The sequence below is a fragment of the Lissotriton vulgaris genome, chromosome 1_1, assembly GCF_964263255.1.
Source record: "Lissotriton vulgaris chromosome 1_1, aLisVul1.2, whole genome shotgun sequence".
NCBI classification, from domain to species: Eukaryota; Metazoa; Chordata; class Amphibia; order Caudata; family Salamandridae; genus Lissotriton; species Lissotriton vulgaris.
This window is the reverse complement of record NC_141685.1, coordinates 536870804-536895617: the sequence shown is the minus strand read 5'-3', so window position 1 is coordinate 536895617 and position 24814 is coordinate 536870804. Positions and strand designations below refer to the sequence as shown.

General features: G+C 42.2%; 1 protein-coding gene across 4 annotated transcripts in view; it reads right to left on the bottom strand.

Moving 5' to 3' along the window:
* Positions 1-474: 474 nt before the first annotated feature.
* BCAR3 (BCAR3 adaptor protein, NSP family member) overlaps positions 475-24814 on the bottom strand; it is a 226884-nt gene continuing 202544 nt past the window's right edge. For all 4 annotated transcript variants that reach the window (XM_086953907.1, XM_086953908.1, XM_086953909.1 and 1 more), the window contains 5 exons: positions 12195-12310; positions 8822-8993; positions 6460-6571; positions 3543-3752; positions 475-1134 (listed from right to left, as the gene is read on the bottom strand). In XM_086953907.1, coding sequence (XP_086810033.1) covers positions 938-1134; positions 3543-3752; positions 6460-6571; positions 8822-8993; positions 12195-12310 — 807 coding nt within the window. In that variant the 3' untranslated portion in view covers positions 475-937. The remainder of the gene's footprint in view (positions 1135-3542; positions 3753-6459; positions 6572-8821; positions 8994-12194; positions 12311-24814) is intronic.

Sequence of the window (24814 nt, the reverse complement as noted above, 5' to 3'; positions counted from 1 at the left end):
ACTTGGTGTGGCTTGGTAAATCGCTGCCTTACATTACTTTGCTGCAGGGAGGCGTGAGTGGTTCCACATATCCTCCCATTGATCCCGACACATTGCAGGATTTGCCAAAACTGGTAGACCTGGGAATGCGTCAGAATTGTAGGTCTCCTCACCAGAAGCACAAAGAGGATACATATCTTTACTTCTCCTTGTTGTTTCCACATTCAGGGCGCTTTATCATGTGAAACGATGCTCAGGAAGGTTTAGTAACAAAGTATTTGCAGAGCGTATTGTGGTGAAATTTTGACTTGTAATACAATTTAAAGTTGCCATTATTAAATCCTTTTTAATCAAACAATATGCATAATTATCTGAATATTTACAAATCTATTGCAGGTTTGAAAAATAGCTGCCAGCACAACGAAATTGTATTTAGTTCGAAAACCAGTGCACTGTAGGGTTATGTTATCGTTATTGAATACAGCGGTCTGCATGGTATGTGAAGTTTACTTTTATTCACAATTCTATATACAATTTACGTTAAGGAATATCATACAACTGATACATTTTGCCAAAATGCACTTGGTCACTGCTTTCAGTTTCCATGCACTTTTCTCTAATCGCTGTCGTGCTTGGCACTCTTACAATCATATCCTGACTGCCGCAGGCGGGCCTTACAAGGTTTAACATGTACAACGTCAGAGTTCATGATTGACAAGATTGCTGTCCAGAAATGCCTCCCTCCACTAATAATTTTATTGAAATGTTAACTGGAAAATAAATAATTTAATCAGTAGTACCATTAATATGTTAAAACATATTTAAATAAATAGATTTGGTGAAAATGTACATCCCGTTCTAAAAGTATCTTCTGTCACGGAAGGCATACAGTCTCTGGTGGGTGGTATTTTGCTATAAATGATCGACCAGTCCATATGCTTTAAAAGGGCGCGTCATCCTAATTAGAGTGATTGGATTCCAGGTCCAGGTGCTTCACGACAGAAGGTTCCAGTTTCCGTGACAATGCGGTTAGAATCTGGTTGAACTTCTCATATCGATCTCTCTGATTGACTTGTGCTCCCTTGCTTCCCCACAACAGTCTCATTTGAAACTCTGTCCTGAAGATGTCACTCATCTCTTCATCTGGCCTAAAACCTAAGGGGAAGCAAAACATCAGTTTATGAAATCAGATGGTATAAACTGAACATGACAGGAAAACAGGGTTAGTACCTTATCTTACGGCTGAGAAAGGCCTTAGGCAGTTAAATGATGCATCATGCTTGAGTACACAGTTTGTATAGTTATGAAATAAACCTATTTTATTATACTTCAACCACATGAAGCTATGAATAATTAGTCTTTTGTGCTTTAAAAGGAAGTGTCTGGCCCAACATAAGAAGCTCTGTCAAACCCAGTAGATCTGGCTTTAACCCCTTGCGTGCTCGTGTCAGAACCGTTCCGTCACGAGCCCCGGGTGGGCTGTGCTGGTGATGGAACAGTTCCGTCACGGCCCGCTTGCCACGCCTGCGCGAACTCCACGCCTGCGCTGAGCGTTCTATTAGGCGGGCGGGGCCGTGACGGAACTGTTCCGTCACCAGCACAGCCCCCCGAGGCTCGTGACGGAGTGGTTCCGTCACGAGCACGGGAGCGCCGCGCGGTGCCCCCTCCCCCTTAGCACTGCGGCGGAATAGCCGCCGCAGCTAAGGGGTTAATGTGCAAACGTATGCAAACAGCTTTTGTGCATGCCTACCATGGCAGGTTAAAGCCAGGCCAGTTTGCTTTGCCAGTATCAGGACTACAGCGTGCTCCCGCAATAAAAAATCAAAGTTTTAACTAAAACCATAAAAGAAAGCCTACTGCAGTGAAAAATGAGTGATTTCTGTTGAAAAAGTTTGTGATAAATAATAATGTAAGTTGTGATGAATCAATGTAGTTTTGTGATGTAAAATAGTCCCTCGTGCATTGCAACTCAAGCACCCTATATGAGGGGGGAATGATAAACCAAACGGTCAGGAGCATGAGGTGAGAGAAAAATGATTTTCTGGGCGGAGCTAAAGCCCACTCTAATGAATTATTATCAATATGTAGACAAACACCTCTGCTGTCAAGCCAGGTCTAAAAAGGGACCCCTCTTTACCACCAGCTTGAGATTTGGAATGGCGAGAGGCACATGAAAATGAGTTAAAAATCGCTTTTCAAGCAACACAGTAGGAAGATTTAATGAACATTCTCATGTAACTTCTGATGTCAAACGAATTTATTTCTGAGCGGGAAATGCCAATGTATTTAATTTTTATGTGGACTGGCCCATCCTGAGCGACCTCACATTGAGGTGGTATATACTGGGAATAATTCTCTAAAATCCCATGCCTAGTGAAAGTCGCATCAATCATATTTTAAGCTCTAAAGCAGTGTTTCCCAAACTTTGAGTCACATTGGAAAGTTCAAGCAATAAATAAAAATGCCTTTAAATTCTTTATTCATCTTTGCACATTTACTGCGCTTCATAGAAAGAGATCAAATGTCAAGCTATTTCTTCTTTTAAATTGCTACTTTAACATGTGGATTGATGTTTACAAACGTATCTCGCTTTTCAGCCAGAAAAAGAAAAGTAAAGTGAATTGTGTTATGATCTTACTGGTGTACAGGTGTGTGAAAGGAAAGGCCGTAGGATGTCATTTTTGGTAACGCAACAAAATGTAAATACCTGGTAATGAACTGAACACATTCAGCCGTTATGAAAGCAAAAATGCAGCACATTTGTTTACAATTCTGAAGTGTGGTGGAACTAAAGATCGAAGGATCAAAACAAATCAAGACTCTTTACTTGGTGGTGCACAATTGCTCAATATTCACTGAAACTCTATGTCCACAAATTATCATTTGTGAGCAATCTAGTGCTGTCAATAAAACTGAATGTCTGTGCAATTTAAGGGCCATTTCAATTGAAAATGTGAGGTCGGTAAATGGCAGTGTGCTACCATATGATGCTTTAGTACATTATAAAATCGCCCGCTTTAAGTCCATTAAAGCTAGGTGGATCGCGAAAGTTTGTTGTTCTAAAAATTGGGTCATGGTTCTAAAACGTTTTGGAAACGTTTCTCTAATTGACATCACAGGGTTGATTTGGAGTCCCACCCTTAGCATCTCGGATGCTGTTATTCCCTTCCCTAGTTGTCACCCTTGATGGTGTGGCTTGTTGCTTGGAGCTTTTCTCTGATTTATTAAGATGTGGTACATTATTGGGGAACATTGTTACTGTGTTTGATTTATGAATCTAAAATTTTAAAAACACATTATGGAAATGTTAGTTTTCAAGCAGCCATCCCCTCTAATACAGACCCAGCTGCAACCAATACCCCTTTCAACCACCCGCTCTGGGAACACTGCCCAGAACCCCCCACATGAATAGAAGCGCTTTTGAGCCTTGTCCGTTAAATAAAACATTCTATAAACTGTACAAGTTGATTTCTGGTGCTCTTAGTACTCAAAAATGGTTGTGTCTTTTTTAATTAAATGCCAGCGCACTTAAATTGCGCTTTTCCTTTTGATCCTGAACTTACCTTCCAATATCTTTTCTGCATTCAGCCTGTATGTCTCTGCATTTTGGGCTATGGAACGTGCCATATCCAGGTGGTTCAGCATTATTTCGCAACCTTGGTCATTATTTTCCCACACGTCCATTCCTTCGAATATGACGTCCTCTCGCTCTAACAAGATGAGGAGTGGTATCAATAGCGGTACCGTTATGTTGGGAGGGGTCATTGCTGTTTCTGGAATGGATAATAAGTAAAATGTAACATAACAGAGAGCAACTTCATATTTTGTGTAATGTCCTCAAAATGTGACAAAACTGTTTTTACACAGTTTACGAATTACACAATTTTCAATGGAACAACAACAATTTTTCTAATGTAAAAACGTAGTAATCTCTGGCACAGCACTAATTCTGGTCATTTCCTAAACATTCAATGAATGAATATGGGTCAGCTGTTCTGCACAAAGACAAATCCTGCTCTTCGTTTTCAATAAATTGTGAATAGGCATTTTCATAAAAACGTCCATTACTGACCGGGCCGGCATGGCCGTAGCGGGCACCGGGAGTTTCCCCGGTGGCCTGGAAGGGTGGGGGGCAGTTTTGTTACAGGTGGGCAGTCTTGCAGCAGTGCTACAATATCGGCTGCCTGTAACAAAAGTGGCTGTGGGAGTTATGATTTCTTCTCCCCCGCCACAACCCCCCTCCAGCCCCTGGGGGCCGGTCGAGATGATTGCCAGGGCTGGTTTCAGTTCCCAGTCTGACCTTGATTACAGAAGACCTAGTGATTGGGTATTGGCTTGCTTTCACTTATTTTATTTGGATATTTTTACAGTGTGGACATAGCCCCAAGAAGCAACGTAGCTCTGTAGATAGCAGAATATGAAGGTAAGAAGGACGGGGCCTGGCTACACCAGGATCAGATATGGTTCACAGAATAAGAGTAGGAGGCGGTCAAGTCATTTATACGTACACAATCAAAGGTGGTCAGTCATTGTGTAACTGCAATACAAATGAATTCTTGTCAGCCAAGCAGAAGCACGGATGCTCTAAGCACATACTCGGAGGGCAGGGGGAGTTGTTAGGGTGGCTGGGCTATGTATTGAGGTAATGTGGGGGTCTAAAGTTCTTAAATAGTACTAGAGTGTATGAGAATAGATAGATAATGTTTGACTCTTATCTTTCCTTGCTGGCTTCCTGGCTCTCTTCTATTCTTATTTTGTGACAAACTGGTCTTTTTCTTGCAAAGAGGGCCTTCTGTATGGTGTGGTAAATATATTGAACTGGGTGCAACCTGGCAGGGGAAGCCAATGCAGCTCATCGTAGTCGAAGGACATGTGTTCAAATTGTCTTAGCCTATGATCAGGTTGTCGTCTGTAAGGAAGATGACCTTTAATGGATTGAGTATGGTCAGCAGTAAGCCTCACGAGTGTGTTTCCCCATCAATCTAGGCCAGATGAATGACCTTTACTGTACAGTGAAAATTCGTGCAGGCAAGTAGGACTTTTATTGGGGACGAGACCCAGCCAGAGCCAGCTGGACTTTTTGTTAACGTCTGCTTAGGAAAATGTATGTGCTATAGGAGCAACTGGCTGAGAGAACAAGAGGTACTCAAATGGTATACCTCCGGAATAGTTTTAACTCATACGTTGGCATGTAAGATTTCCATTGCTTGCACTTAAAAATGTCGTTTTCACAGACTATATTGAATACTGGCATAGGGTGAAAGTGTGAGTTTAGGTAGAACTGTACTCCTTGCCTGGCAGGGATATCATTCCCTTCTGCCCCAAATACAAAAATATATTGCATAGTACCCATTGTTTATTGGCAAATGTAAATACAAGCTCATGAAAAAGTTGGTAGCTCAGATTAGTGAAGGAATTTTAAACACTGCATGCTGCAAGATTTTTTTTTATTTACTCGATTACAAAATGCAGCTAATGTAAATAAGTGAAATTGCCAACATCATAAACACCAGGGTGCTCATTCTGAGTATCTTGAAGTTACTGATTTGGGCAGATGAAGGAGTTTCTCCTTAAGCCGGTATTCCACGATAGTTGTTAATATCTTATGCATAATAACCATACCCAGGATTTTCCAACGCAGCAAGCCACCTGCTAAATCCCAGAAAACAAATCCCTAAAAAACAGTCCAGAATGTGGGAATTCCTTGCAGAAATCAGTGTATTAACATCAATTTCTATAATAATTACCCATTCCTTTGAGGGCATCTCGTAAAGGTACTGTAATATTGTGCCTGGAAATTACTGCACCCTGAATTGTTATTTATAGTTTTGGGTGTGGAATAACCACACAGAGTCAAGCTAAGGCTGCAATTGAGAGCCTAAATGCGTGTTTTGTGCACGAGCACAACAGCCAAAAGACCTCTGTTCAGAGACTTGAAGTTTTGCTTTTACCATTAAAAGAATGGTCATAAACACCCAAAAATGCAAAGAAGTTCACACAAAATCCTAGAACTGGTTAAATGGTGTCACTAAATGCAGGGGCCCACTGCACAGCTAATTTTGGCTCCATCAATGGCTGTACGCGAGAAGTGTAACCCTGTTTGTTGTCTGTCTACAGAGGTGCATGTACATGTGGGGTCAGTGAGTGTAGCTGCCTGTAAAATCCACTATCTGGGATATAAATATAACTGTATGTGGTATGTATATATGTCCACATACTATACAAAAACCGTCCCTATTGGCTTTACCTATGCTTTTTCATGTCCGCACTAAGCACGCTGCACTGCTATGGGAAAGCACATCTACAGTCATACTCGAAACTGCCAGTGTGTATGAAGATTTGTAGAAATAATTCCACCAACTTTTTTTTTTTTCGGGAATGCAAATCCTTTTTCTCAACCCCTTCATCTCAATGGCACATTGTAGTATCTGAACTCCAATATATTTCAAAATTACATTATCAGGTAAAATATGTTATTACCTTCTCCTGTATGTAAGGCCTTGCTGAAGGGTTTTAATTGTTTTTCGTAAATTATTGCATTCTGTGTGTACTGATGTCGTAGACTGGTCCATGTTTGTTCAAGTCTTGTAATCTATAAAAAACAAAAATATATTTAGTGGCAAATGACAATTCTATTTACCTGTAAATTATCCTGTCAAATCCATTATCCAGCAAGTAGCATAGCACATTCAAATTATTTGCTACTGGCAGTGAGTTTAATTTAAGCAACAAGTATTATTTTAATTAATTATGCACAGAAATAAATACATTTTGTCATTCAGACACAAGACAAAACAAGTAAAGGGGCAGAAGAATCCGGTGAAGGCATGACATTATTTGTTCAAAAAGGCGGTTCTTTTAGAAATGTACTGCTAGCGTGCATATGAATGCCATATAAGAATACTCAGCTATGTAGTTAATGGTTGCTCAATAAAATAGCTCTAAATCATTATTCTTACGAGGCACAATAAGGCAATACCTGTGCTAATCTACGGCGCTCTACACCACTCCAACAAATGTAGAACTTCATAAAACAGTAAACGTTACATCAACAATAGGACATTTCACTCTCCACATTCTAAAGCCACAAACAAACTTAGGTTTCCTCCCAACTTTCCTTCCAAAATACTAGGCCCTTACAATAATCAGTGGTGCGCGTGCACCACAGAGGAGCGGGGGGCGAGGGAGCCTGTCATCTGTGCAGCGTGTTGATGCGCGTCCTAGACACGGACCGGAATGGGCGGAGCAAAGGCGGGACAAGCGCCTTTGCCCAATTGCGTGCCGTCTTTTTTTTTTTTTTTAAGCATGCTACAGCCAATGCCAGCATGCGATAGCAAAACCACACGCATGCGTGTGGTTAGCTTTTTGAAGCCCATAAACGAGGTCTCGCGCTGCGCGAGCAATGCTGCGCACTGCAACGCTAGGCGCGAGACCTAAAAAAGTTGGCTGTACGGTAGCTCTTTTGAATGCTTTTCTTTCTTTTATAGGCACTTGATATACCGCAACTCTAGTTGTAATCTACAGTAAAGTACACTACAAAATAGATGTTTTGCAGTACAGGTATCTTAGAAATACAGTGTTTAATGCAGTGTGTGGGCCTGGTTGAGTCCAGATTACAAATACAAACGTGTGATGAGGATGGAAACATGAAACTAGAACACGAGATCCACTAATGTTTTAAGTGGCGTAATGCAAAATGATGGGAAGGGGGCAGAAGGTGAAGATGGGCCCCAGATTTTCACAGATATTCATTGGCCTGGGGAGGAATGGAGCCCCTTTGAAGTGTTTGGGGGTACTCAATAGGTTCAGGCCCCCTCTGTACCGCAGGAGCCTGTGTTACACCCCTGGTTATTTACTACATATTGTTATTAATTATTTTCAGGGCCACTGGAGTTAGGTGGCAGATGTGTGTGCTGTGTGTGTTGGCCAATGGTTAACTGTGCAGTTTGTTGCCTAATGAAAGGCACATTATCATTTAATTTAGATTTTATAGCAGGATGATGTAACAGGTTGAGGTACATTACAACAAATTGTAAGTTAAAAATTAGGTGGAAAGATGGGTTTATATTCAATTAGTTTTTTTAAATATGAGGATAAGAGTGCAATCTAGAAGGTGGTAGATTTGCAGACAGTCGGTAGACATGAGCAGTACCACATTTATGAGATGTGATCAGTGGTTATGTACAAAAGAAGATACTATGAAAAGGACATGAACATTGGTCAGTGCAGAAAGCCAGAACCAGTGAAAGCTGGTAAGGAGTGACTCTGGATCAAAGATGAAATAACCAACTCCTCGTTCTAAAGAAAGCGATGCTGTATATTGTTTCTAGGCTGGTGAGTTCAGAAATAAAGGGATGCTCTACGTCCCGAAAGCCAGGCTTCAACGTGGGAGCCAGCAGCAATTAACATTGAGATCCATCTTTGTGGTACAGTCTTCAGTGTTAAATATGACAGACAGTGACTGAAATCCCTTGCAGCAGGGTGTGGGCAGGTTTGCGCCATCTCAGTTTGAACTCCTGTCCTTTTTCAGTCTCCGCTCTTGATCTGCGCAGGAAAAAACAGAAATTTCACAATGATCCCTCAACTTGAAAGCCTTTTGTCCTCTTCGCTGACTGTGTGGTGTCCATGCTCTAGACCTTGTCTGTATTGCATTTCGTGTGAGGATTGAAGTGAAGTACACAGAGTTCTAAGGATGTTGATTGGGCAACTCCAAGACTAACACGGTCCTGATGTGACAGATAACACTCTCAGTGAATTAAGTGTTAAGAAATGTTTACAGCTTTGAGAGGAGGAAATAAAAATGCATTACAATACCAAGTCTCACTACTTGGCAGTAGCATACCTGTGGCATATCCAAGGCTTTCATTACAGCAGAAAAGGCGTACAAGTCTCCCATACAGTCTTTCAGCTCAACAGCGACCTGAATGATCTTATTCAGGGTTGTGGTTCTCTCCGCCAGATTTCCTGTGCAGCCCAGTATGTCCACTGCTATGCCAATAGCCATGGTGCTGTGTCTAAGGGAAAATGCAGAAACACATTGGAAATTTAGCATTTACAGCACTAACACGTTTCAATAACCTGTTTAATGTAATTATTTGCCCTATGTAACTGTTTACAATCTAACAAGGGTGATCTGAAAGCTAAAATAGTCTATGAAATATTTACGAAAAATAAATTCTATCACAATTTCAGCAATGTAGTATGAAGAAAGAGCCCATTGGGAAGCCCAAGATAGTGCCACCTAATCTCACGCTTTCGAGTCAAAAAACGCAAATCAAGCTAAATCAGGTGGCATTTCCTCCACATATTTCCCTACCATTGGTTACATATTAGTAATAAAATGCGAGTGTGCCCATAACAGTTAAAAAGAAATTGGAAATACACTAGTTGCAGCTTCATTTTTTCGCAAAATAAAAATGGATCAATACAGGTAAATTAGCAAATAATAAATATGGTTAAAGCGAAAAGTTTAAAAACGAAATACAATAAAACCAGAAGCCCTACCTATTATATTCTACCACTGGGAAAGCAATTGTTGGCCATCACAGATGTACCTGCTATGTATTTTGTTTGTTTTTGTAGCAAACAGTGCATACCATAATTGCTTCTACGACACAGTTCTCCTGCGACATGAATGAATTCTTATGAATGATTGCGACATGAATATCTTTTCCTCTTTAGCAACAATGCCTTTTATTTCCTCACTGTTTAATTTGTTGGCAAACACCTTCCTAAAAAATGCAAAGACAAATACAGGCATCCAGAACGTTGCTGTCTTGAACGTCCTGGCAAATTGTGATCAGAGGACTAGTGTCTAGACTTAAACAAGAAGCCTCTAGCTCCTATTGCGCCATGGAGCTCATAACTGTGCTTGCTTGATGTCATGAACTCATTTTCTCTCCCAAAGCATTCCGTTGTAATACCCAGCTAGTTTTTCCTCTATATAAACACCAATACATACATTCATGCACATAAACAAGCTCTGAGAAAATTTGCCGATCAAAACTAATGTATAGCCTCATAACATCAATCAAGTTCAATGGAGAACTTTTTTGTCTCAACATCTCTTTCGTATTCAGTTTCCATCTTATATTAAAGTTCCTGCACACCTTTATGTCATTTATTGATGAGTAGGGACCATGTAAGAGTCTGAGCTCTGATAATTATAGTGAACATGGGAAAGGGAATTCAAGAACGATGTCACATCCAACAGTAAACTAGGGTCAGAGGGTGCTAAAGGCTGCAATTACCTACCACACGTAAACATATTAAGTGGTAGATGTAAAATCCATTTGAACACCACCACCCTGTTGTTCACAGCAGCCCAACAAGTCATGGGATCAGACAAACCTACTAAATATCTCTTCAACAGTCCTGTGCAAAGGGGATGAACGAGTTACACTCATTTTGCAATTAAGCAAAGTTATATGTTTATTTGGCATTCCCTGAGGCCCTAGCTTAGTGCTGCAACCATGCCAGGCACTGTCATGGGCACTTGCTTCATTCCTATTTATACTAACACCGAGAATGCGTCGTGGGGAGGAGGGGTTGTGCTTGTGGACTAAGACCAGCGAAAAATACAGTGATTAAACAGTAGCCTGGCTACTGTTTATTGATGCCCTTCTTCTAATTTGGACGGTTTCAGTTAAGGGGCGTTCTATCTTGTGACAATGACAAATATTACTGATGAATACATATAAGTCTTGCAGATGTATAATGCTTCTATAATACCAAAGATCAAACATACTGCAGTAGTGGGATAGGTTAATGAGTTCTTTTTCAGAATTATCTGGGAAATGTGTCATTTATTCAATGCTCAGTGACTTAGAGAATGTTTGGAACACCTACTATTTTGGTGACATGATGCAATGTGCGCCAGCTGGTACTACCAATTGGTGCACGAGTCCCACAGTAAAATGGGACAGGATGCTCAAGGACTCAATAGAATCTGCTTTAAGTCCGTGTTGCCTTTGGAGCGAAAGCCCTAGCCTAGATGCCCAGTGGCCTATTGAAAAAGCATGTTGGAGCACGTAAAGTAGCTGTCCTATACAACTCTTTTAAGTACTCTTATATAGCTTTGTGAATTGCCCCAAAATATCAAAAATGTGAGCAATATGGGAACATGCTGAAAATATTCATATCAAGTTAGTACAAATAGAAAGGATTAGCTCTTTTATTGGGAGGCATTTGGTAGTTTCAAGGCCAAATCACAAGGGCATGTAACCGCATCTAAAAGAGTAATACAGGAGTACCACTTACTTTAGTGCTTCATGTGTTTGGGAATCTGCCCCATAGTAATATTTTCCCATTTTTGCAGCAAAGTACCACTGCAGACCTCAGAAACACACGCCAAACTCCTAAATGCGTACCAAATTATAGTTTTCAGTTCTCTTCAAAGTTTTGCATTCCATTGCTTCCTGAAACTGGAGTCCGCTGAACAGCACATTGTAGACGTATCCACATGTTTCCAACATGTATCACTGTGCCTTCTACTCCGGTACACAGAGGTTTGCCAATTGTTACATATAACCCAGGACAGGAACTAATATTATTTGGGCATGGTTAAGCAGGTATCCCCCTACATTCACGTTTGGGGAAAAAAGGTTTAACCCTGATGTCATGTATTGTATTCAGGGAGAGTTATCCCGCTATGGCGGTGGTTGAAATACATGAGCAGCACACCATTAAAGTGAAGTGCCAGCTGCCAATTATTGTAGCGGTGGTTATTGGTAGGCCTGGGCCAGGCTTCTGTATGAATAGCAACTGCCCTGTGTGACACAACACCCATAACACACTTGCCTGCCAATTATAGTAAACAAACTGCTTCGAACTGATGAGGCCTCCTGTCACGTGCAACTTCAATTAATCATTTGATTAGTTAATTTGCCATTTCTACATGTCCTACACTAACTTAAGAAATTGTGTTGTGTGTGTTATACCTTTATTTCGATTTTTGTTTCTTGATATTAAGATTAAAAGATTGTGAAAAATGACCTTGTGAAAAAGGACCTACCTGTACGTACGCTTGCTTAGGTCTGCAGCCGTGTGAATTCATTACGTCATTGACATATGGACTTGAGCCACACGCAGTGGACTTTCACGCTGCCATCATGTCTTCTCATAAAAGAAGCACGTCTTACCATTTTTTTTTACCCAAACATTTGGCTGAATGCCAAGTACTAGCATCAGAGAACAGGAAAGGCGGGAATGTTTACCGTTCGATCAGGTCCAGGCGCAGTTGGTGTCCGAAGGGCAGAGTAATGAGCTCCAGGCCTGAGCTCACTCCCATCATCCTCCGCGTCTCTGCAGAAACTTCCAGTATCCTGGCAACCTGTGAGTACAAAAGTTCAACCTGTAAGAGACTTCAGGAAGCTGGTTTATTGACGCTCACGATGCAAGAGGTTTAATGGGAACAGAGCCGCGGAGCTCACCGTGCACAAATACGAGACAACCAAACCATTTCCAAGCCACAAACAAACATGTCTTATCAGCTCCCGCGAGGTTTGCGTGGCCCAGCATGCGCAAAAGGCAAGCCCTGGTGTAGACGAGCACAGTGGGAGAGTTCGAAAAAGAAATCGTGTGGATGTATTTTCCATGTAGGCTTCTACCGAAGCAGATGCAATTTTAGACCGCCTGAATCGGGTCTATTGGCATGCAAGATGGAGACACTTGTCCACGAAAGCTGCTACAGTGCAAGTGACGTGTCCCAGTCTGCGCCCTCAACAAAGCAGTAATTCAAGCCTACTACTGATAAGTAAATATTTGCCACCTGTGGCTGCAGTTTTATAAAGTTCATCTTTGCTTGGGAAGAACAATGTACTTTTGCTGTTCAAAGGCTGAAGGAAAGGCACAGTTCACACTGTCAACAAAGGAAGCCCTCGAGGGCAGAAGTTATGACAATGAACTACTGCAAACCATGGCATACTTCTCCTAACCACAAGCACTTCCGAAGGTTATTTGTAGCGCTGTGAAACTGCAGCGCGGTGGTGATAAGCGCTATAAAAACACGCCATTGCCCTCATCATTATTGTTAAGGTTCTAAGAGTTCTTCAATTGACATTTCCTTGCCTATAGTCTCCTTCTAGCCCACTCAAAATATTTCTAACCCACACCCCTGGCTCCCGTCTTGTCTCCTAGGATTGTAAAGCTTCAGCATCATTTAGTACCGGGTTTGTTTGATCTATCATCCTTTAACATAGCTGGTCAGTATGAACTTGTCAGTAAGTGTTGGCCATCTTGTGATTTTGGTTGCATGCTAATGTTGCATGACTCTCATAAACACTACCTAGAACTGTCATGGGCCAATCACACCTCAAACCTGGACACACTCTAGTCATAAGCTATTCTTCAGGAAACCAGAAATGACAGCTTTCTAGTGAATCTTATCAAGTTTTAATATTTTGTGTTGTCACTGTCAGTGGACATGCTACAATGAACTCTTTAAGAATCATGTAATACGTGCATTAAGTATACAAGTGCAACTTTAAAGTGCAGCGGTGCTATTGCAGGAACATTACTCCATCTGTAGCCCTAGTGCACCTGGATGGGCTTTCCACCAAATATTATTTTACGTATTGCAATCATAATAAAGGCAAGTGTTTCTTCGAGGGTATTACTTGAAAATAAATGCTAGCAGTTATGATTCAAAAGAATGAGCGTAGCCTGATGTTTCAATAGCTTTAAAAGCATATATAGGCGGAGTTCTTGTTTCGTGGTTTGTGGTCAGTGGATCACGTCATTTCCTGACACGGGCGGGAGATAAAGAAGGAGGGAACGCCTTTGAACTGGGGAAGGAAGGCCTGTATCTTAGGCTCGGTTAGTGGCAGCGACTATGTGCCAGTGGTTCGCAGGACTGTGGCCTATTGAAGGGTCAGGACTGGTTCGTAATCAAAAGTCAAGTTGGTGGTGAATGCTTATGGGAAGAAAGATGAATGAAGTGAAACAAAAGGCACACAAAGGGACCTTATGTTACCTTTATGGATTTATATCCCACATTTTGTAATTTTTAGGGTCGACTACATCATCCCTATGATAGCCCCTGCCCCATACTCCAACGTTAAAGGCCTTGTTTCCTGGGTTATACTTGAAGAAAGTTACGAAATTCTGCTTCTGAGGTAGGAGGAGGTGCCTCTCCTGAGAGAGAAGGATAACTCATAGTAGTTGCAGTGTGCATGGGTCTATTCGTGCAACTCACAGTAATTTAATTTTGCAACAGATTAGTGAATCTTCAATCCAGAATTTACTCGGGCATAGAATTATTACTAAAACAATATCCTGCTGTGAAATGTTTAATCGACATGTACCATACCCAGGATATTTTCTCCTTTGTTTTTGCCACCCAATTTTTGGCTACATGATTTTTTTATCCCACGGTTTATATCCCAAAGGAAAGACAAGTCAACGACAGCCAGGCCTGGGCATTTAGAGTTCCCCAGAGATACACTTTCTGCAAAATAGAAACCACTTGTGCCTAGTTTGTTGGCCTCACACAGCCACAGTCCATGCAGGTAACAGCGGTGGGGCCAGGTAAGAAGGGATTTCGAGGGACGATGCAGAGGGAAAATGTATTATTGATTTAATTTCCCCTCTGCATCGTCCCTTGAAATGCCCCCTTTCCCGGCCCCAACGCGGTTACCTGCACGGACCGCGGCTGGCCTCACAGTGAGCATCTTGCTGGATTACCCTTGACTCTTTTCACCCAGAATCTCCTGAGGTTGGTTGATATTGAACAGCTACTGCCCCAAATCCAAATGACATTCTTCCACGCCATGGCACATTGCTGTATTTCAGACGCCTATTCCCAACTGTCCTGAAGATCGAAACGTCGTCTACATTGCATGCAGACCCTCTTTCTTTTTATGAAAATGTATTGGACTGCATTGCTTTTATTTAGATTATGGTATAAACAATAAACTTTTAAGTCACATTTATCACTCTTGCTTGCCTGAGTACTCGTCAGCTTCACTACCCACTATAATGGATGTTAATGAAAGTTTATTTGTAAGTTCCAATATTAATATATTGTTTCAAATTCAAACTTTTGTTATCCAAGACTAATTCTTTATCCCGTAGAGACCCATGTCTCTTGAAAACATTATATACCCCAGGTCCTTATGTACCTGTGGGTCTCCCTTGTTTCATGTAATACCCTTAATTTTATGTACACAACCACTGCATGACTTAAAATGATAAGCGTCGCATTGGTTTGGTGCTACAAGGGAGCAGAATCAAATGGTTCGAAAGTGGAATTCGTCCAAAAGATGAAAGATAAAAGTGTGAAAGGAAAACAGGATCCGGAAAAAGAAGATATGAAAAACAAAACAAAGTTAGGGCAGTAGAGACAAAGGACAAGGGAAAGACAGCGACGCACCAGCAGGGAGTGTATGGTGTAAAAGGGTGGACTTCAAGGGGACTGAAGAGCAGAGTGAGTGACAAAAGGGGTACTCCCCTTTTAACAAGTAAGAATTTAGATTTGAACCAAATTCTTCTAACGTCCATTTCAAAGAAAATTGGCCTTTTCTCTCCATTTACATTGGAACTGTTTGATTTGAATCAGAGCAGCTCCTAACTATTTGAATCGAACTCGTCACAGATTTGGGGTTCACTCGTTACAATATCTTTTACAAATGTCCGAATTCTGCATGGATGAGCATCTTATCCTAAACGGCATTTGCCTTTGTGTGCCTAATCATTATAAAGTGATAGTAAATGTTTAATCTACAGTATGAGCTACACGAATTAATATCCTACGGTTATTTGCATCACATCCCTGAATATATTTGCCTCACCACTGTGTGTATACATATTTTCTTCACAGTCTTGCCGTCATCTGCCACTGGCAGCAGGTGCCTTGTGTCGTCTTTGTCTGCCCTACAGCAGGTCCAGCTGTGCACGGCACATTTGAAGATGTTGTGCAACCTCATGCCTGATGTAGACTGGCCTGCATACATTCACATAGTGACAAGCTGCAGACTGGCCTATCCGGAGCCCGCATGCCCTCAGATAGAGAGAGTCTGCAGGCTGGCCTAACTGGAGCGCGCATGCATTCAAATAGTATCAAGCTGCAGATTGGCCTATTTGGAGCCAGCATGCATTCACACAGTGTCAGTCTGCAGACTGGCCTATCTGGAGCTCGCATGCATTCAAATAGTGACAGGCTGCAGATTAATCTCTGGAGCCAGCATGCATTCACATAGAGAGAGGCTGCAGACTGGCCTATCTGGAGACTGCTTGCACTCACATAGGGAGAGGTTGCAGACTGGCCTATCTGGAGCCCGCATGCACTCACATAGGGAGAGGCTGCAGACTGGCCTATCTGGAGCTTGCATGCACTCACATAGTGACAGACTGTAGATTGGCCTATCTGGTGCTTGCTTGTATTCAAGCAGTGAGAGGCAGCAGATTGGCCTATCTGGACCGAGCATGCAGTCACGTAGTGACAGGCTGCAGATTGGCCTATAATGAGCCATCATGCATTCACATAGGGGCATATGTATCAACCGAATTTTGATTTGCAAACGCGAACCGCAAAAAAGCAGCGTTTGCGACTCAAAATTCAGAAAACGGTATGTATGAGGATAATTGAATCGCAAATTTAAGGAATCCCTAAATTTGCAATTCCTTAAGTTTGCGTAAGCATTTAAGGAATCGCAAATTGTGATTCCTTAAATGCTATGTATGAAGCACCCAAGTTGTGCGATTTCTTTCCCAAATGCACATTTTGGCATTTGCAAAGGTGCCATGTGGCGCACATACATGCCCTTATGGCATGTATGTGCGCCATATGCGCACACATGTTCATTTCAGGGGTGCATCAGGGTGTCCTTACGACACCCTTGCACCCTTGAAATTATTCTCAATATGCGATTCTCAAATTGCGAATCGCAAATTGAGAATGACTTCCCATTCATTCCCATGGGCCTCCTGGCCCCTAGAAATGAATGGGAAAGTATTCCTTAATTGCGATTTCGCAATTTGCTAATCACAATTAAGGAACACTAAGAATTCGCAATTTTTTTTTCGATTTCTTTAACCCCTTGCACGCTGATGACGGAACCGCTCCGTCATCAGCTGCGGGTGCGCTGTGCTGATGACGGAGCAGTTCCGTCATGGCCCGCTCGCCGCTCATGCGCGTGGCCGAATTTCGCGCCTGCGCTGAACGTTCTATTGAATGGGGCGGGCCATGACGGAACCGCTCCGTCATCAGCACAGCTCAACTGAGGCTGGTGACGGAGCGGCTCCGTCACCAGCATGCAGCCGCCGCGCGGCCGCCCCGCCCCCTTAGCGCTGCAGCGGAATAGCCGCCGCAGCGAAGGGGTTAATACATACCGTTTTGCAATTCTCAAATAGCGATATCTAAAAAATCGAAGAAAAAAAAAGAATTTGAGAATCGCAAATGAGGACGTTGATACAAAGTGTCAAGCTGCAGATTGGCCCATCTGGAGCCCGCATGCATTCACATAATATTAGTGACAGGCTTCAGATTGGCCTATCTGGGGCACGCTTGTATCTACGCAGCGAGAGGCCGCTGTAAACCAGTCGCAGCCTCCGCCCTCCAGATCCTGGCTTTCATGCCTGGAGGTGAAATTTAATCCAACCTGTTGTTAAGTAACTTTGAAAATAATAATTAACGTGTAAAAAGAGATAACGCCTTTTGAAGCCGATGACTTCACCGAAATCAGCTGTATTCTGTATCCATGGCAACTTGGAGCAGGAGGCCTACCAATCAACTGGAGGTACGTCACCTGCGGTCAAATTACACAACTGCCACCCATAATTCAAATAACCCTCGCCTGTTTCCATTGGCTCCTCCTTAAGAGAAGGTGCAATAAGCGTGCAATGCTGATACTACGTCAAGAGAAAATCGAACATCCTTTTATTTTTATGGCTATCGCTGTTACTGTAAAGGTCTACCTGCTTTGATGTTTATTATGCTTCACCCGCGTTTTTTTAAATGTATTTGCAGCTAAGGAACTTGAAGCAATCCAAAATGTAATCCCAGGTGGGATGCATGGGAGTAGAACTCATATTGCCTGTAAGAAATTAAACGACTACGTTTTAGCCTATGCTACGTCATGTCATGTTTTCCTGCTACTTGATTTTTAGGTGTGCCCACAGTGATAATGTAACGCCGTTCCAGCTTCCCTTTACTCTGACAAACTACAGACTGTAGTTGGGAGACCTCTGCAGGCAGAATGTGGTATTGTTTGACTTCGGCGAGCCATCCTTTAATCCTGGTCTTCTTCCACCATTTTAATTACTCTGTTCTAAATACGAATTTGTCCCTCAGCTCGCCCTGCACGCCGGCATCAAGAAAGGACTATTTAAACATCAGAATGAAATAACACTCAAAATGAATTTGCCACTCGTAAGAAGGAATGAAAAATAGAAATTGTGTTTCAAACGTGGGGGGCTGATGGAGAGAGATGGGTATACTATTGAGCTGAAGGTTAGAGTTATTTTGAAGTCAGAAACACCGGAGATGGGGTTCTGTAAAAAATGGAGAATTAGCAGACAGTGACAGTATATGGAGGATAACATGCAGTGCTTAATTTATAGAAAAAATAAATAGACAAAAAGTGAAGGGGCCGATTTTCTTTTTTTTAAAGAGGCCGCTGCTCACTTCCACCGCTAGTGCGTCATAAGGTGGGGTGTAATACCAGACTTAAATTCGTCGCGAAAGGGATTTGGCCAGTTCCCCTTAGAAGCTTTAAGAAATAAAGTGGTAAAACAGGGAAAAGAGCCGATAAAGGGTAGTAAAGAAGAGACAAAATTAGGGGACGGTGGCCCACTCTCATCCCTTCATTTTTTGTTCTAGTCCCTTAAATCAAGCGCCGGTGGAGCCTACCGGCCGACACTGGCACAAATTAACCACTGCCATTGTAGTGTTTGGATGTCCAAAGTTGCTCCCCACTTACTGTGTTGGTTAAAGTTATCAAGACAGCCTCTGAACACGTAAAAACATAAGGTGGAGAGCTCACATTCAGCCAATAGTCCTCTCTTTGCGCTACTTACAGATAAAGGATGCTTATTGTTAACCAACTCGATGGTATGCAGTTTAAAAACTTCAGAAGGATGAAAGGCTGAATGGAGCCACTGGGTGTCAAATCTCTGGCTACGGGCTCAGACGCAGATCTCTGCAGCTATCTCATTTAGGTTAAATATATGTAAATATATCATACATGATTATCGTGAAAATTTAGCAGGGCACCACCCCGGAAGAAGAATGTTGGATACTATGGAATGGATAGGAAAGACTGAAAAGATTCAACGAAGGAGAATTTAAATACGTTGGAGACCTTTGAGTAATTTGAAAAGGTTCAACAGAGGTATTCCATTTGGTAGTCTCTCAGCTCTAATGACGTCTTAGGGCATCTCCAGGTTGGGGGCACAGGACCCTTTTTTACCAGCTGGAAAATCTGACCCGTAAAATCACTTTGGGAATTGGCTGCAAGTGCAGACCATCCTCGATTCCAATTTGGCCCCCTTGAAAGGCCACATCTCTGCTCCTTCCTCTGGGCATCCTGGCATTTGTTCAGAAGTATAGTCAAGGTGGGCCTCCAGGGACAAAGTGCAAAATAAAAGTCATTTTGCTCCCATTTTCCCACTGAAAGGAAGAGGAGCCCGTCAAAAATTCTCTCTATTCAAGCTCCTTATAGTGCTCAAGATGAAGCAAGTGGGCGTGGCAATAAAGGATGAGTCGTCATTGTGAAGGGCTTTTCTTTGGTGCAGAGGAGGATAAAGCGCCTTTTATGGAGACGGCTGTCTGTTCCTTTTAAATTCTCCCCGACAGTGAGTCTGAAGTGGTGGCTTCATAAACTCAGTGAAGTGCTCTGCCTTAGATTGAACAATGTCAACATTTAATGCATGTATACCGGAGACACATTAATGAACAAACTGGAAGGGACAGGGGTTGTGTTGACCAGGGATTGATGCTGATTTGTTTAAGGCAATTTTGTTAGCAGTTTCGGAAAGATATGCTTCTAAGTTAGAGGTTTTGGGTTTAGACAGGATTTCCCTGCTAGCAAAGATGGAAATAATAAAGAGGAGTATTCTTCCTAAGCTACTGAAAAATATAATACCACCAAAACAGAGGCGCATTATTATATCTGGATTTCCGTGGGACTCTGTCGCTCATACTTTCTGAAGGTGGTATTACTCTTCTAAATTCTGAAAGGTATCAGTGGTTATCCTAAAAGACAATGAGTTTTAATGCGAGCAGAAATATCACTATTGTGGATTTAGGATTTGCTTTTAAGGGAATGTGCGTCTTGCACATATTTACCCTATCAGAGTGGGGTGGATTTGTTTGGGAGATCTAGATGAGTAAGGTGCTATTGTCTAATCATACGTCTAGGTTCACCCCTTTCCTGCCACTGGAGAGAATTTCCTGTCACCGAAGGGATTTAGTCGTGTTAAAACCTACTTTGGATTTATATTATATTTCATTATATTGTATCGCATTATATTTCGTTTTATGGATGGATGTGTATACTCGGTGACTGTACTAGTTAGGAGTTCTTTCACATTGTGTATGGTCTATTTTTCTTGCAGTGTATCGAATAAGATAGGATTAAATAATATGTAAAAGAGGCGCAAATGAATGATCTCTCCTTACAACATGAGCGGGTATTGCGAGAATATATTTGCATAAAACACAAGATAATCCTTGCCAAAAATTAGATGTGTTTAGTGGGTCTGACTACATTATTGATAGCAGCTCCCCTGCAATGGTGCCCCACTGACTGGCTCAGAGCCACTTAATGAAAAATAAAACTGTTCAAGCATCGTTTTATTTTTCATTTGCCGGCTCTGAGCCACTGCTGTAGGGGAGGGCGGACCAAGGCATGGGAGGGGGGGAAGGAGGAGTGCTATATGCACTCCCTTAGTGCGCATATGTGTGTTGGTCGGCTGTCTCAGGTCGGACAAACACTCATGCGCACTTATGTTCCTGTATTGCAAACCCACACACTCCCTGGTCTGAGCAGAGCGTCTTTCCAGCACGCTCAGGCCAATACCCATGCTGCAGTAGCACTGGGATTGAATGGGAGTCTGTCCCAGGGACTGCCGGGACCAGGAAGAGGACAGGAGGCACGACGAGTGAGACGCCGGCAGCTTCAGGTAAGTTCTTTAAAAATGTACATATTATTACTAACAAACCCCTGTGCTCCCCCTCCCCACGCTCCCACTCCCATGTTCCTCCCATCCGCCCCACCACCCTTTGTTTGTGGCAGCAGAAACTGTATTTGGGGTAGTTCCTGGTTAGGGCTCCATAACTTTTTTTCCACATAAGGTATCCATGCCAATATTGCGTCCTTTTTTTTCAACATCCTGGGGATTCTAAAGGTATCCAGGACTTGAGGAATTCACCTGGAGGGGACTGAGAAAATAGACTAAAAAAGTAGCAACATTTTGAGTTTATTGGGGTAAAATAGGAAAAAAGTGCTCCAAATAAAAGTCTTTTTTGTTTTCCTAAAAATTGTATCATGAATGGTTTGCTATGCTAAAGTCGCCATCTTCCCAGCTTTCAGGAACATGCATAGAAGGATAGAAAACAAAACTAAGGTTTTACCACAGTTTTGGCATTTTTCTAAGAGGTAGACCATTTTTAGGTCTCGCCTAGTCAGAGCTTGTGCTGTCTCTTCGAGACATGATGTTTTCAGGATATGGGCTTTAAACTCCACCCACTTTCCACCCATCTTTTTAATTACCTCCTGTTAGTGTCTTTTGTAAATGGTGGCTTTTCATTGGTCATTAGGCTTAGTAGTCCCTCCTTAGTACCGCCTTTTCTGTTGTTGTAACCTCACATGAGGACTGCACTCTTACGTGTGTTGTTACTCAGTATCTTTTATTTACAGTCTGTGAGGACTATTTTGTTAAATGACTTTCTCCTATTGCACACACGACATGCTTTCCTGCAACCGTGTATTTTTTTTTAAGCAGCGCTGCCACACTTCAACTTATGTTATGCTTTTTAATTCAAGAATGGTGGCCGCACATTAATGCTGATCACGCCATAATATATTTTCTTTAAAGCACCGTCATTTTAAGACGTGCTTAGTGTTATTTTTTCAAACGCAAGGCATGTGTCAGGTTCAAGAATGGCGGCTGCGCATTTCTTTTGCTATGTGCGGCTCGCGCAAATGAATCAACACAGTCAACAATGTTGCCCATGGCTTGCAGCCCCTCACCCCTGTCTCGCCCCAGGCACCGCGCTTTAGATATACTTCATGTACGTCAAGGGCAGACTGGGTGGAAAAATCCCTGACTCATTCAGAGTCCACTGAGCAGTCACCAAGGCAATGCTAGACTCAGGTATGCGCAATGACAGTGCTCTGTGACATGGCTACCTCAGGTATGGTGAGGCGAGTACCTCAGCAGGTCTGTCCAGGCTGCCCTGTGTCTGCGTTATTTGCCTGCATGCACCTGTGAATGAGTGGAAGAGCGGCAAGCAGGGCCCTAGCGGCATGCCTGCACACTTGTGTTCTTCTTTCCCTGTCTGTCCTATGTGTTAGCTTCAGATGTCTGCTCAAGCACATGAGTGCATGCATGTCAGTGGGAGTAACTGCACCTTCATGTGTGTACTCATCAGGACAGCAATCAATGCATATATGGAATATTCCTTTGCTAATGCTCACATGCTATTTGGAGACCTCCATAAAAGTCTGTATGCCAGTACAGATCGCTGGTTACTTTGGTCTTAGCTTGTACATTGCCATGTCATCACATGTAATTGAGTTGGTGCTGTTGTGCACAGATGTCGGTGCCTCAGAATGAGTATCTGACAATCTAACTTGCCCTTTGTGCTTGTAATTGCCTCTTCGTAAGAGAGTGTGTGTACTTTACTCAGTTAGTATCTCGTAGAGAAATGCTGAAATAGAGATTACATGAGACGTGTTCTGCCCTTTTCTCTTCCCAATAATAAAAAATAAGCATTGGCAAAGCCAATAGGTCATGCTTGAGCAAGAGCTATTTGTTTTGTATTTTTTTTCACAATGTTGTACAGCAGCATAACTGGAGGTTAAGAACAAAAACGATATGATGCGGTCAGCGCTTACTTTCCTGACTTTCAGCCATGCTGCACAGCAACTGCACAGCTGCATAACATAACTAAACACAACATTGGCAAAGCCAATATATTCCACATTGGGTGACCAATTGGCTTTACCAATGCTTTTTTAACTGTCGAACTTCTTCACAACCTTCTCCTACATCCACACTCTGACTACTTCTCAGGGATCCCATGTGAGTTTATGTGGATTGGTCGGTTTTTGAAGCACAGAAAGAAACAGACAGACTGATAAAATAATTACCAGAGATGGAACTCTGTGACTAAAAAACTATAGGGTGTGAAGTGTTTGACATCAAGCCCACGTGTGATGAACAGCAGACTATCCGCTCAGGATTCTTCTTTGAAAACATTCATGTCTAATACAATCAAAAACAATCATTTGCAATGCAATAGGTTTTGCATTACTGAAAGTTCGATCTATTGGCGTTGCAAATAATAATGCAACGCTAATAGGTCAAACTACAGTATTGCGAGACCTATTGCGTTCTTCTCTTCAGGAAGAGAATATATTTTGATATTTTATGGGATGAATTGCAGTTCACAGTTACAGCTGAAGGTGCCTCCAAATGCTTATAGACAAATCAAAAATGAACTACTCAATGTCACTCTAAAATAAACGCTCCACTTTTTAGCAGCTCCGGATTCAGAGCCTTTTGGCCATTCATGCAGCTGAAGGGATCAGCAGCTCTAGATAGATAGATGCCCCAACAGCCATGTGCATCTTCATCTTGTTTGCCGCGCTACTTCTGCACATCTGGCTGCTCTAACATCTCGTACCTTTAAGCTCTTACATTTTCATAATGTTGCTTTGTGTTCTTTGCCGACCTTATCTCTTTCAGCTTCGTGCTCTATGAAAAATGATTAATGTTCTCAGAAGGATTTTTTTTTAAACTGTAGAAAACTAGTGTGAGATAAATCATTTATTCACTCTCAAGTTATTCTAACATTCCTTGCATGCTTTTAAGTCCTCTGTATTTTTTAATTTATTCTTCCGGTTAACCACGTAGTCACATGGAGTTGACTGAATTGTACAATGTTGACGAGTCTGCCTTGACAATTATGAAACATACAGCTCTTTGCCTGCAATGGGTTGCATCTGTCTGAGCTATTTAGTCTCCATTTTTAGAAGTTTATGATATACATCTGTGAGTCATAGTCCCTGGAATAAGTGGCTGCCTGAGGTGTGCAGTCTTGGTTTTCATCTTGGGAGTGGTATCTGGGTGCAGAAACATTCCGCAGCCGTGCCTGAGATGCATTACTGATATATACACACGCATTGCAGAGGTTGGGCACTGGCTTGCCAAGTGACCTGTGCCTCACCCACGACAGGCGCATTCCGAAGGAGGTGCCTTCGCCACTGCCACTCACTCTAAGAGAAAAATACGAGTGGCACAGCAGTCTGATTCAATCTCGCTCCTGGGGAACACAGCACAGTTTCAGAATTCCAATACCACCCATTCCCAACAAAAGTGAGGGCTAAATATTGGTGAAAATCTAGGAAAAACACAAATCTGGGGATCACAAAGATCACCTGGAGATCTGTTTTCTAGTGCCTCTGTGCCTGTGTCGGCTGAATAGTCCTAGGATGTGTTGACACTCCAAAGAGCTTTGTGAACTTGTTCTACATCTCCAAGGCCAAGAGACTCAAAGGTCGGTATGAGGAAAATGTTTTTATTATCTCAGTTTGAAGTGGCACTTATGATTAAACAGAGTTTGAACTGTGCAAGCATGCAGAGATTTCTTTCTCCGTTCCTTCCTGAAATG